At 45.7% G+C, this 12,744-nt stretch overlaps 1 protein-coding gene across 1 annotated transcript in view; it reads right to left on the bottom strand.

Annotated features, from left to right (window-relative positions):
* Window positions 1-12,744, bottom strand: part of Ahnak (AHNAK nucleoprotein) — an 89,753-nt gene that overhangs the window by 22,361 nt on the left and 54,648 nt on the right. The window contains exon 6 of the mRNA XM_021205213.2: window positions 10,028-10,119. Coding sequence (XP_021060872.1) covers window positions 10,043-10,119 — 77 coding nt within the window. The 3' untranslated portion in view covers window positions 10,028-10,042. The remainder of the gene's footprint in view (window positions 1-10,027; window positions 10,120-12,744) is intronic.

Here is a 12,744-nt window from a genome sequence, read left to right as displayed (position 1 = left end):
GTGTCCTCTAACATAAACCAAAGAGCAAAACACCCCTGACAGGTAAGTGACATGCCTATGACACAAGCATTCAGTAGACCTAGGTGGAGTGAGATACTATCTGAGAGAAAGAGAGAGAGAGAGAGAGAGAGAGAGAGAGAGAGAGAGAGAGAGAGAGAACAAAACCCCAGGGTTCCTTGCTACCAAAACCACAAAAATTAGAACCTCCTACCACATTTCCTGATGCTTAGTCATGCCACCAAGGGAGGCTCACTTACTGACTAGAGCTTGGATGCTCATCCCAGAGCTACAGGAGCAGAAAGTATGTGAATGATGCTTTACCTTGGATCAATTTTCATCCCTCTCACCTTGTTTGCTTATGGAGAAAAAAAGCAAAAACACTGCTAAACAGGCAAATTGTTCAGTTGTTCACAAGCACCCAGTGTTTACCCAGCTAGTAGACCTCAAGAGAATCAACAGGTAGGGTTCCTTCCAACACAACCCCCCTTGCAGGACAACCAGGTACTTTGCTACAGTGGCTAACCCTGCAAGTTGAAAGGATGTCAGGGAGGATCTGGAGAGGGACTCTTGCAGGGAGAGCTTCACCTTCCATAGCTATAAGGATGATGACAGAGTGACTGGCACCTGGCACTACAGGAGGCTGGCAATCATTGGAGGAGTCCTTCTGGCTGAGAAACAAAATCCAAGCAACCCTAAACCAGGGTACTCAGTGTGTGTGTGTGTGTGTGTGTGTGTGTGTGTGTGTGTGTGTGTGTGTATGTCTGTGTGTGTCTGTGTCTGTATCTGTGTCTCTGTGTGTGTTTTCACATGTAGGCGTCAGTTCTGTCTTTCAACCATGTGAGTTCCAGTGTTAAACTCTGATCATCAAACTTAGCACCATTACCTACTGAAACCATCTCGCCAGCCCAAGCGACAGCAATTGCATCACTGTAGATGGAACAATCCTTTCTGATGTCTTGCAAGAGTCTGCTTTGCACTGTAGGGTACTTAGCAGCAATCCTGCCACCACGTACTAGATGGCAGTAGAAGTCCCCTTGTTGTGACAACCAGAAGTGTCTTCAAACATTACCAGCATAGCACCCCTGGCTGAGAACCAGTACCCAAGAAGAAAAAAAAAAAAAAGCAAAGACAACGAAAAGGGGGGACCCTAGTGTGAACTGCATGTTGGGGAACGAGGCAGAATACAGAGGAGACAGCAGAGAAGGACATCATGTCTGCAGTAGCAGACACTGAATCTGGAAAACCCAATAATAACCCCATCTGGGGCTCCTCTAAGCTCCTCCTCTGGAGAAGGGAAGCATTAGTAAATCTAGATCTATCTCCATATCCACAAGGCCTCATAAAATTAAGAAAGCATCTTCCATCTAACTTCTTAGCAAAGAGAAAATTGTCATTTTTCACTGACAGAATCCATACCATTTTTACTATTAACTATGTAACTTCCACTTGCCTGAACCACTGTAGTCTGAGGCTGAGGCTGAGGTCATTTTAACCATGATTTCCATGATGCTGGCTCTGACCCCTGACAGCTGCAGTAGGATCCTAGCCTCCCACAGCCCACTTCTCATACACACATGTACATGGATGTGAGTCCACGTACATGTGTGTGCATACAAACATGCATTTGTAAACCTATGTGTATATATGAGTGTTTTGTATGTGTATAGCATACACATGCATATGTGTGTACCTATATAAATACAGGTGCATGTGTGCATGTATGCATATGTACTGTTACATACACACAGGCATGCATCCACACATACACCCATAATTCCACCATTCAGGAGGTCAAAGTACAAAGATCACATATTTGAGAATAGACAGGGCTCACATAGTGGAGCCATGTCTCAAAAAAATAAAAACAAAAAACAAGAGCCAGGAACTGACTCGGCCACATTTTTTGTTTTTGTTTTTGTTTTTGTTTTTTCATTTTTATTCTTATTTTGAGACAAGGTCTCATATAGACTAGGCTAATCTGAAGTTCACCATATACCCAAAGATGACTTTGAATTCTTGGTCTTTCTGCCTCTAACCCCCAAGTTCTGGTATTACAGATCCGTGCCCCTTGTCTATGTCTGTCTGTTTATTAGAGTCTATAACTCCAGGCTAGCCTGGCTCTCATGCTAGGCCTGTTTCAACCTCTCAGATGCTGGGATTATAGACGTGAGCCCACGCCATCTGTCTGTGGATGCGATGTGGCTAACTGCCTCAATATCCTGCCGCCATGACTTCTCTTATCACTGTGCGTAGAACTGTGAGCCAAAATAAGCTCTTCCTTCCTCGCATCCTTTGCAAGGGATTTGCCACAGCAGTGAGGAGAGTGAGGAGAGTGAGGAGACAGCCCCCCTACTCACCTAGGCCAGCTTCCCACACTGTCCTCCTACTGCCCCGTAGGGCCCCTGTTCTCCAGGCGCCTCCACTTTGGTTGCCCTCCCTGGGTACCACAAACCCCACCCTCCTCTAGGATCGTTATTACCCCATCTTGTGAGCTACCATTCATGATATCTCTCCACTTTGAATTCCACCACCCTCTAAATAATAACTTATCAACCCCACTGCCTCTAAGTAGTAACTACCAGCCACCGGTCGCTTCCCCTCCCCCACCCAGTCAAGGACCTCTCTGTGGCTGTTGGCCAGCCTCCTGCCTGCTCTGACTCATACCAGCCCTCAAGAACCACATGAATTCAGCCCTCCCTTGATGCCTATGCCAGGACCACACTTCCTCTCCCTCTCTTCCTACCCGCTACCATAATTTCTCAAAGAATGATCCAGACCCTGGCATGAGGATGACCAGGAGCCCTTGTTTAAAATATTCGGGACAGTGAAATAAACCAGACACAAAGGCAAACTCTGAATTTACCTTCTGAGGTTACTCAAATAGTTAGCTATGTACGGACAGAATGGTGGTTGCAGGGGCCCAGGCAGGGGGATTGGGAATGTAGTGTTCAACAGGGATGTTCAAGGGGTCCGAGTTTTAGCAGGAAAAGGGGAAAAGTTTCTAAAGATGGATGGCAGTACAAAAATGTGAGCTTATTTAAACTAGAGCACTGCACACTTAATGGTTAAAACGTGTGGTGTGTGTGTGTGTGTGTGTGTGTGTGTGTGTGTGTGTGTGTGTAGCTCACCTGGTAGAGTGCCTACTTAGCATGCATGAGGCCCCAGCTTTGATTCCCCAGTGCCAAGCAGCCATGATGGCACATGCTTATAACCTCAGTAGTCAGTAGGAAGTAGAAGTGGAACAGGAGATTCTGATGTTCAAGGTCATCCCTGCTGCCTAGCAAGCTGAGACCAACCGGGACTACATGAGACCATGTCTCAAAAAACGGCACTAAAACTAGAAATTTTTGTTAAGTACATTCTTCTTCAATTCTTTAAACTATGAGGAAATCAGAGCCTTGGGGTGCAACACCATATTTTTCACAAGCTTCCTGGTAGTTTTTATGCATATGTGTAAGGACCACTTATTTGCCAGGCAGTGGTAGTACATGCCTTTAATCCCAGCACTTGGGAGGCAGAGGCAGGCAGATTTCTCTGTAGATCAGCCTGATCTACAGAGTGAGTTCCAGGGCAGCCAGGGCTACACAGAGAAACCTTGTCTTGGGGAAAGAAAAAAAAGCAACAACAACAAAAAAAGAACCACTTTATTACTTGTGTCATTTTCTGAACAGAACCTGTAACTCTCAAACTTAGCACACAGTGAGGTCTAGGACAACCTGGAATAGATGAGACCCTGATTACAAAAATAAATGAACTGTAATGTCAGCCAGTTACTAAATTCCCCAGGCTTTACTCTCCTGATCTGTAAGATGGACACAACACCGCCTTCTCCGGGCTCTTCTGAGGCTTACATCAGATACAGAGCATGACTGCTAGGGTCCTCAGAAAAAGTGAGCTGGAAAGCCAGGGGTGGAGGAAGATGACTTTAATCCCAGTACTCTGGAGGCAGAGGCAGGCGGATCTCTATGAGTTTGTGGCCAGCCTTGTCTACACAGAGTTCCAGGCCAGTCAGGGCTACATAGAGAGGCCTGTCTCAAGAGAAGAAAAAAGTGACCTATGGAATGAGTTCCAGGACAGCCAGGGCTACACAGAGAAACCATGTCTCAAAAAGCATTAATTAATTAATTAATTATTGGTGTGTATGTGTACAGAGCATGTGGCATGTGTTGGTAAGGGTGCAGACGTGGCACAGCATACAGGTAGAGGTAGAAGGGGAACGTGTAGGAGTCAGTTCCTTTTACCTTAGGTTCTAGGTCAGACTTACCTTAAACTCAGAGATCCACCTGTGTCTGGGAGTGCTGGGATTAAAGGCATGTGTGCTATCACCATCCAGCTGAATAATTAATAATTTTTAAAAAGATGCCTCTTTTGAAGAAAAAAGTGAACTTGTCATTTGGTCAGCCCATGAACACATACTGTGAGCACTTGTCAGAGCTCTGGGGATTGAAGTCAGAGCAGACAGAAACTGTCGCAATATCCCAGTGCTCATAGACAGCAGGCTGTCCTTTCTTCTGATCCTGCCAGATAGAACACGTGGCCACAGGTAAGGAAGGTCCTCATCTTAGAGGCTGAGGTTACAGTCTGGTAAAGGGTGTGAGGGGACCCTGTCGAACACAATACAGAAAAGCTGCGTGAGCCTGGTAAAGAGAGTCTCTGAAAACTTAAAACTGAGGAGTCCCCCTATCAAACTCAGGGTCAAGACTTATCTGAGCCGACGATGGCTGTGCTGAGACCTGAATAGTTTCTAGGTATCCCTGACCAAAGATTAACAACAACAACAAAAAGCCCAGAGACTTTGATATATTTGAGGAAGAAACAAAAAGCCCAAGGTTGGTGCATGATCGGAAATGTACACCGGGAAACCTGTCGTTTTGCTGGGGGTGGGAGGTGGGCGTTCTGAATCCATGAGGCCTTCATAAATCAGCAGTCAAGCAGGAAGCCATCTTATACTCAGTTGCCCCTTCTCGAAGGAATTTCTCCACAGAGACACTGTTATCTTAAAAGAAGAGCGTCTGTGGTCTCCTTATCTCCTCATCCATCTTTCTCTCCCCGTGTGACTTCTTGTCAGCTGAGCCTGGAGGCCTGCAAGGGTGGGCTGAGCCCCTCCCTATGTTCTGCTCACAGTGAGAGCAGACCCTTCCTCTCCTGCTAGCTACCAGTGCTCAACCCAGACCCACCCCCAACAAGACCCAGGACGTGTGCCAATCAGGTTTCTCTCTCACCCACATACTTCAGGGAACACGGAAAACCCGCATCTTGGGCTGGAGTGTTCCTTAGTGGTAAAATGCTGGCCTAATACGGTCAAGGCCTTAAACTTAGGCTCCACATCAGAGAGAGAGAGAGAGAGAGACACTAAAGTAGGGAAGAGAAAAGGAGAAAGGAAAGGGAGAAATAGGGAAAGTAAAACAAAAAAAGAGATGAGAAAAGGAAAATGGCTTTTTAATTTAATATTTTTTTGGTTTTTTGTTGTTGGTTTGGTTTGGTTTGGTTTGGTTTTGATTTTTTGGGGTTTTGGGGTTTTTGGGTTTTTGAAACAGGGTTTCTCTGTGTAGCCCTGGCTGTCCTGGAACTCACTCTGTAGACCAGGCTGGCCTCGAACTCAGAAATCCACCTGCCTCTGTGTCTCAAGTGCTGGGATTAAAGGCGTGCGCCACCACGCCTGGCCTAATTTAATATTTATGTATTTATTTCTTTGTCTGTTTATGTGTATGAGTTGTGTGTGTGTGTACCACGTGCTTGAACTGCCTGTGGAGGTCAAAAGAGGGTGTTGGATTCCAGAACTGGAGTTGCAAACAGTTGTTAAGGCCCATGTGGGTACCGAGACCCGAGCCCCAGTTCTCGGTAGGAGCAAATGCTCTTAGCCACTGGGCGATCTCTGCAGCGCCAAAACTGGGTCATATAAATTAATTTTTGTACTTTCTTTTTTAAAGCACTGGGGATTGAATTCAAGTCATGCATGCATACTAGGCATGAACACCCACTAGCCTTTCTTCAATTGGTAAACTGCTTGCTAGGTGTATGGTTTGTTTTGTTTTGTTTTTTAATAAGAATGGCCCCCATAGGGCTGGTGAGATGGCTCAGCGGGTAAGAGCACCCGATTGCTCTTCCAAAGGTGCAGAGTTCAAATCCCAGCAACCACATGGTGGCTCACAACCATCCTTAACAAGATCTGACTCCCTCTTCTGGAGTGTCTGAGGACAGCTACAGTGTACTTACATATAATAAATAAATAAATCTTAATTAAAAAAAAAAGGGGGGGCTGGTGAGATGGCTCAGTTGGTAAGGGCACCCGACTGCTCTTCCAAAGGTCCAGAGTTCAAATCCCAGCAACCACATGGTGACTCATAACCGTCCATAACAAGATCTGATGCCCTCTTCTGGAGTGTCTGAAGACAGCTACAGTGTACTTACATATAATAAATAAATAATTCTTTAAAAAAAGAAAAAAGAATGGCCCCCATAGGTTATAAATGTGAATGCTTAGTCATCAGGGAGTGGCACTACTTGAGAAGGATTAGGAAGTGTGGCCTTGTTAAAGGAAGTATGTCACAGGGAGCTGGGCTTTAAAGTTTCAAAAACCCCAAGCCAGGCCCAGAGTCTCTCTTTTCCTGCCTCCTACAGATGTGAATATAGAACTGCTCCAACACCATGTTTGCCTGTGTGCAGCCACACTCCCCATCATGTTGATAATGAACTAAACCTCTGAAACTGCAAGCAAGACCCAGCTAAGTGCTTTCTTTTATAAGAGTGGCCTTGGTCATGGTGTCTCTTCACAGCAAACAGTGTCCAAGACACTGAGCAAGAATGGGGACCCTGGCAACAGCTTACTTTCATAATCCCAGAGCTGGAAGGCATGGACAGCTGAACCACCAGCTCCAGGCCAAATAGAAACAATCTCTCAAAACAACAAAGTAGATGGCCCCTAAGGGACCACACCCAAGGTTGACTGTAGCTTCCAGCCACATGCATGTGCGCATGTGCTCACACAAAAAATAAGTAATTTTCATGTCCTTCACACCAAAACTAATCTTTTTAATTTGTTTTTCTTCTTTTTAATTTTCCCAAATTGACCTTAACAATTGGCAATGCTTAGAGAAGGGGCACATATTTCACTGAGCATGGTGGCACACATCTTTAACCACTGAGCCATCTCTCCAGGCCCGGCACACATCTTTAATTCTAGCACTCAAGAGGCAGAGGTAGGTGGATCTGTGAGGTTGAGGCCAGCCTGATCTACAGAGCTTGCCAGAGGATAGCCAAGGCTACACAGAGAAACCCTATCTCAAACAAAAACAAAAACAAACAATGCCCCCAACCAAAAAAAAAAAAAAAACCCCCCACCAAAAAAAAAAAAAAAAAAAAATAGAAAAAGAGGGCACACACTGCTACAAAAACCACAATAAGGCTGGGCTTCTTGGCTCATGTCTGTAATCCTAGCACTCAGGAGACTGAGGTGGGACAGTCTGGAGTTCAAGGACAGCCTGAATTATGTAATAGGACTTTGTCACCAAAAAAATAATAAAATAAAAAGAAAAAAAATCACGTTAAAATGATTCCTCCTGGGACTCTTGGCCCACAAATATCTCTCTCACATTGACACAATTAAAGATCACAGAACGCCTACTTCAACACTCACTGGAGCAAGATCATTGCACAATATTTGAGGGCTTTCTTTTTTTCTCTCAAGAGTTCCACAACTTGTATAGTTTGGGGTCTACAAGTGGTGAATGTGCTAAGAAATTCCCTAAACATTTTGTCAGGACGACATTTTCGTCTCTGGTACAAGGAAGGTTGGAAGGTTGCCAGGCTGCTTAGAACTCTTTTACTAAGATATTTCTCTAAGAGCCTGTCACGATGCAGGCGGGAACTGCCTGGACAGGGAGCAGGCCTCTATTCTGTGACCTAGTCTAGCCTTCCCCTGCCTCCTTCCGCTGTGTGTGAATCCCCACTGGGGATAAGGAACAAAATCAAAACTGCCTTTCCAAACCAGACTGGACAATTGGGTGATGGGTTCTTGGGTGCAACCCTGCCCTTTGCCTCCTGTGCTACAAAGCTATTCTCGGAAACAGTCCAAAGTGGCTTTGGGGAATATGGGTATCTCAACCTCCTTGGGACTTCAGTGAAGAGCTTGGCTGGTTCCAAGGAGCTGGAATGTAGGGGAGAGGCAGATAAGGTGCTCCTTGTGGCTTGATTGTGCTAGGTTTGTAGGAGGGCATTCCTCCTCCGCCCCCCACCATTGACAATCCTGAGGAGGAGAGCAGTAGGCAAGTCAAGGAAACCACACCCAGACCCTACTCCCGGCCAAGGCGGTCGGTGCTGCCTGGGCTTGCTGGGGAACGCAGGCTAGCCCCAGCCCCAGCAGTCCTGCATGGGGAGGGCATTTGTCAATCTTACCTCTCCTGCTGTCAAAGCCCGTCTGTGGGTGATAGTTTCAAGGTGCGAGAAAATGTAACTTGAAGACTAGATTAAATCACTGGTCCTGACAGTTCACTCCACATACATCAGCACAGAGGCTTGTCAGGCAAAGAAGGGCCTCGCTCTCTCCAAATGGGCCTGAACTCTGAAGCCCTGACCTTTGTCCTCAAATAGGGCCTTTTTTTCCCCCTGAGCTCTGCTATGCAAGGAATTCTGTTGCAATGTAAAATACAAAAACTCTTCCTGGATCTGCTGCTTTGTGATCCGACCAAGTCAGAATACACAACGTGGAGAAAGGCTCCTTGTCTGGCCTTGTACACAGCCCCCTGAAAGAAACACAGTGGCAGAGGACACCTTCACCTTCCCCCGAAGCCTTTTAGGTGCCTTCCATGCCTGAGGAGACGTGAACTACACAGGAAACTAGCAGCTGGCGCTAAACTAAGTGGAAGAAAGGTGACTCGGGCGTCTCCTTCCTTCTGCAACATCCCCAGTGCTGCCTTCTTACCCTCACACTTCCTACCCTGTGACCTACACTGCACCCCCAAAACCTACAGGGATTCACCCTCAAGACCCTTCAAAGACCATATCCTTCCTCATCAAATCAAGCCCTCTGCCTACATGTTAAAGCTTTTTTTTTTCTTTTTTCTTTTTTTAATTGAGAGAGAGAGATTTTCTCTCTTTCCATTTTTCCACACCTTTGCTTTGGGTATCCAACTCAGGTTGTCAGGCCTGTGTGTCAAGTGTTTTCACCCACAGAGACATCTTGCTAATCTTGGTTTGGTTTTTCTTCTTGAAATAGAGTTTCACAGTATAGTCCAAGATGGTCTGGCACTCACTGCACATTTGTCAACTTGACACACGCTAGCATCATCAGAGAGGAGGGAGCCTCCATTGAGAAAATGTCTCCATCGGATTGGGGTGTGAGCAAGCCTGTAAAGCAATTCCTATTTAAAGATTTATTTATTTATTGTACATAAGTACACTGTAGCTGTCTTCAGATACACCAGAAGAAGGCATCAGATCTCATTACAGATGGTTGTGAGCCACCATGTGGTTGCTGGGATTTGAACTCAGGAAGAGCAGTTAGTGCTCTTAACCGCTGAGCCATCACTGGGCTGGTGATCCTATGGTCTATTAGAGAGCAGGCTGAGCACACCATGGGGAGCAAGCCAGTAAGCAGTACTTCTCCATCAGCTTCTGCCTCCAGGTTCCTGCCTTGTTTGAGTTCCTGTCCTGACTTCCTTCAATGATGAACCCTTTCCTCCATGAGCTGTTTTTGGACATAGTGTTTCATCACAGCAAAAGAAACTAAGACAATAACCCAAAGTAACAAACTCACAGCAATCCTCCTGTCTCAATCCTTCAAGTGCTGGGATTACAGATGTGAGTTACCACACTGAGTAATGTTGTTTTTTTCAAGGTTGAGTCTCTCTACATAGCCCTGGCTGTCCTGGAACTCACTATAGAGATGAGAGCAGTCTTGGACCAACAGCAGTCCTCCTGCTTCAGCCTTTCAAGTGCTAGAATTACAGACTACATCACCATGCCCCAAAGCAAAATCTTTCATGCTATGTCCTTACTCTCCTGCCTCATCATCTTCCCCACCACTCACCAGCTCATGCTCTTTTCAAGGTGAGGTCACATTTTCATTCCTTTTTGAGTCTGCCTTTATCTCTGAGCCATTATTCAGATTGTCCCCTATCCCTGTGAACAGAAAATATTCCTCATTCTGAATGTGTGGAATATGCAGAATTGGCCTGTTCCTTCCTGGTTGCATTTAACCCCTAAGAGACTTAAAGGAAAGATAGAGACAAACTGTCCAGAACATGAAGATATACTATGTCCTAAGACTCATCCTCCTGTGTAGTTGAACACCTCAAAGACATTTAGAAATATCTTGATTTCCACACCAAGAAACACTACCTGGCTGGGCAATGGTGGTTCATGCCTTTAATCCAAGCACTCAGGAGGCAGAGGCAGGTAGATCTCTGAGTTTGAGGCCAGCCTGGTCTACTGAGTGAGTTCCAGGAAAGCCAGGAATGCAGGAACACACAGAGAAACAATGAGAAGAGGAGGGGGAGAAGGAGGAAGAGGAAGAAGAGCAGGAGATGGCCCTGTCAGAGCTTAACATCTGCTCCTCCTAAAAGTGATCTGCACCCAAATACAGGAGACCCCCCCCCCAAAAGCCCAGCACCACAGGGCCTCTAGTTGACAAGAGCAAGCAGGATGAGAGGCCATCAGAACTTCTGATTTGCCAAAAGAATGCTTCAGGCTCATGAATCAATCCATTCACAGCTCAGGACCACCCAGGAGTCAGGGGTGATCAACCTCATTAGGCCTCTGTTGCTGCTTCAAATCAAGAGGGACTGGGTAACCGAGACAGCTAAGTAATCAGCCAGCCCTGAAATTCTGTCCCCATCAGAGAGATTTACAGAGTATGTTCCATACAACATCAGGTCAAGGAAAAACAGCTCAGTAAGATGGGATTTAAAACCTGCTGCCAGGGCTCACGATCATCTGTAACTACAGTTTCAGGGGATCCAACTTCCTTTCAGGTCTCCAGTAGGTACCTGAGTGCTTGCATGCAGGCAAAACATTAGTACACATAACAATTTTAAAATAAATAAAACAAGAAAGAAGGGAAGGGAAGGAGAGGGAGAGAAAGAGAGAGAGAGAGAGAGAGAGAGAGAGAGAGAGAGAGAGACTTGGTGGGTGGGGTTCACTAAGTATTTATTCCCTAGTTTGTGGGCTCCACCCTTAGCATCAAAGGAGGGAGAGTGGGAAGAAGAGGAAGCTGCAGTGTGGCTATATATAGCATGATGAACTCATTACTAGACCCCATCTGGCTGGTTGGTGACAAAGTCAGGGATGAATGGAGAGAGGTATTCAATTCATCCGTGTTCAGGTCCCAGCTCTGACACTTAAGGGCAAGTTGCACCACCACATGAAGCCTCCGATAGTTTAGCCATTACCTAAGGCTGACAACGCCTTCTGCATTCATTTTTGATGAAAGGACTTTCCATAACACCTGAAACGGAGGACGCACTCAGACCATTTCTCCACCCGCCAATGTCGACTGGATGACAGGCGCTGTTCTCATGGGGCCAAAAGCCCAGTTTTCAACAACAGCCAGAGTCTCTTTATGGAGTTGACTCTCAAAGGAAACAAAGGGAATGGTGTAATCAAAATGGAATACAAGCCATGTTTTCTCAAATGCATCTAAGAGGAAAATGTGAAGGAAAAAATAATCAAGCAAGTAAATGGCATTTGAAGTATGGTTCTTAGGTTGCCTCCACAGAATGCCAGCAGCGGAGAGAACCTTGAGCACAAACGTCAAGGTGTGCAGAGTGTGGTCTTTCCCAATGCTCACTGGCAGTGCTCTGGGTTCGGCAGTAACGGAATATTTTCTCAGTGTCCAACTGGGCTTTTAAAATGTTATTACATTTATTTATTTGTGTACAGGAATTGTATATACATATCACGCACGTATGCAGAGGTCAGAGGACAACTCGCAGGAGTCCATTTTCTCTTTCCACCATGTAGGTCTTGAGGATTGAACTCAAGTCATCAGGCTTAGCAGCAAGCACCTGTACCCACTGATCCATCTCACTAGCCACCGCCACCCCTTTTTTGAAGCAAGATCTCACTGTGTATCTTCCCTGGCTGCCCTGAAACTTAATATTTAAACCAGACCAGCCTCTTACTCCTTACTCTACCTGCCTCTGCCTCCCGACTAAAGGTGTGCTCTACAACATGGGGCTGGCATACACCACACACACTTTCTACACACTTTTTTTTTTTTTTTTTTTTTTTTTTTTTTTTTTTTTTTTTTTTTTAGTATTTTGTTTTTCTGTCAAGCTCTGGCTGTCCTGGAACTCACTCTGTAGCCCAGTATGGCCTTGAACTCAGAAATCTGACTACCCCTGCCGCCTAAGTGCTAAGATTAAAGGCATCTGATACCACTGCCCAGCTCATTCACCACTTTTTTTTTTTTAGACAGCGTCTCACATATTAGTTTAGGCTGGTCTGGAATTCATTATGCACCCTCCACTGGTCTCAAATGAACTCACAATGAACTACTACTTCAGCATCCAATATAGCTCACCAAATGGAACAACACGTAGAAGAGAATATCAACAGTCTCCATCTTGTTGTTTATAGATTAAGAAAGTTACAACAGAGCTGGGCAAGGTGGCGCACGCCTTTGATCCCAGCACTTGGGAGGCAGAGGCAGGCAGATTCCTGAGTTCGAGGCCAGCCTGGTCTACAAAGTGAGTTCCAGGACAGCCAGGACTATACAGAGAAACCCTGTCTCGACAAACCAAAAAA

Source organism: Mus pahari, chromosome 1, assembly GCF_900095145.1.
Source record: "Mus pahari chromosome 1, PAHARI_EIJ_v1.1, whole genome shotgun sequence".
NCBI classification, from domain to species: Eukaryota; Metazoa; Chordata; class Mammalia; order Rodentia; family Muridae; genus Mus; species Mus pahari.
The sequence above is the reverse complement of the archived record's forward strand: the minus strand, read 5'-3'. Positions and strand labels throughout refer to the sequence as shown.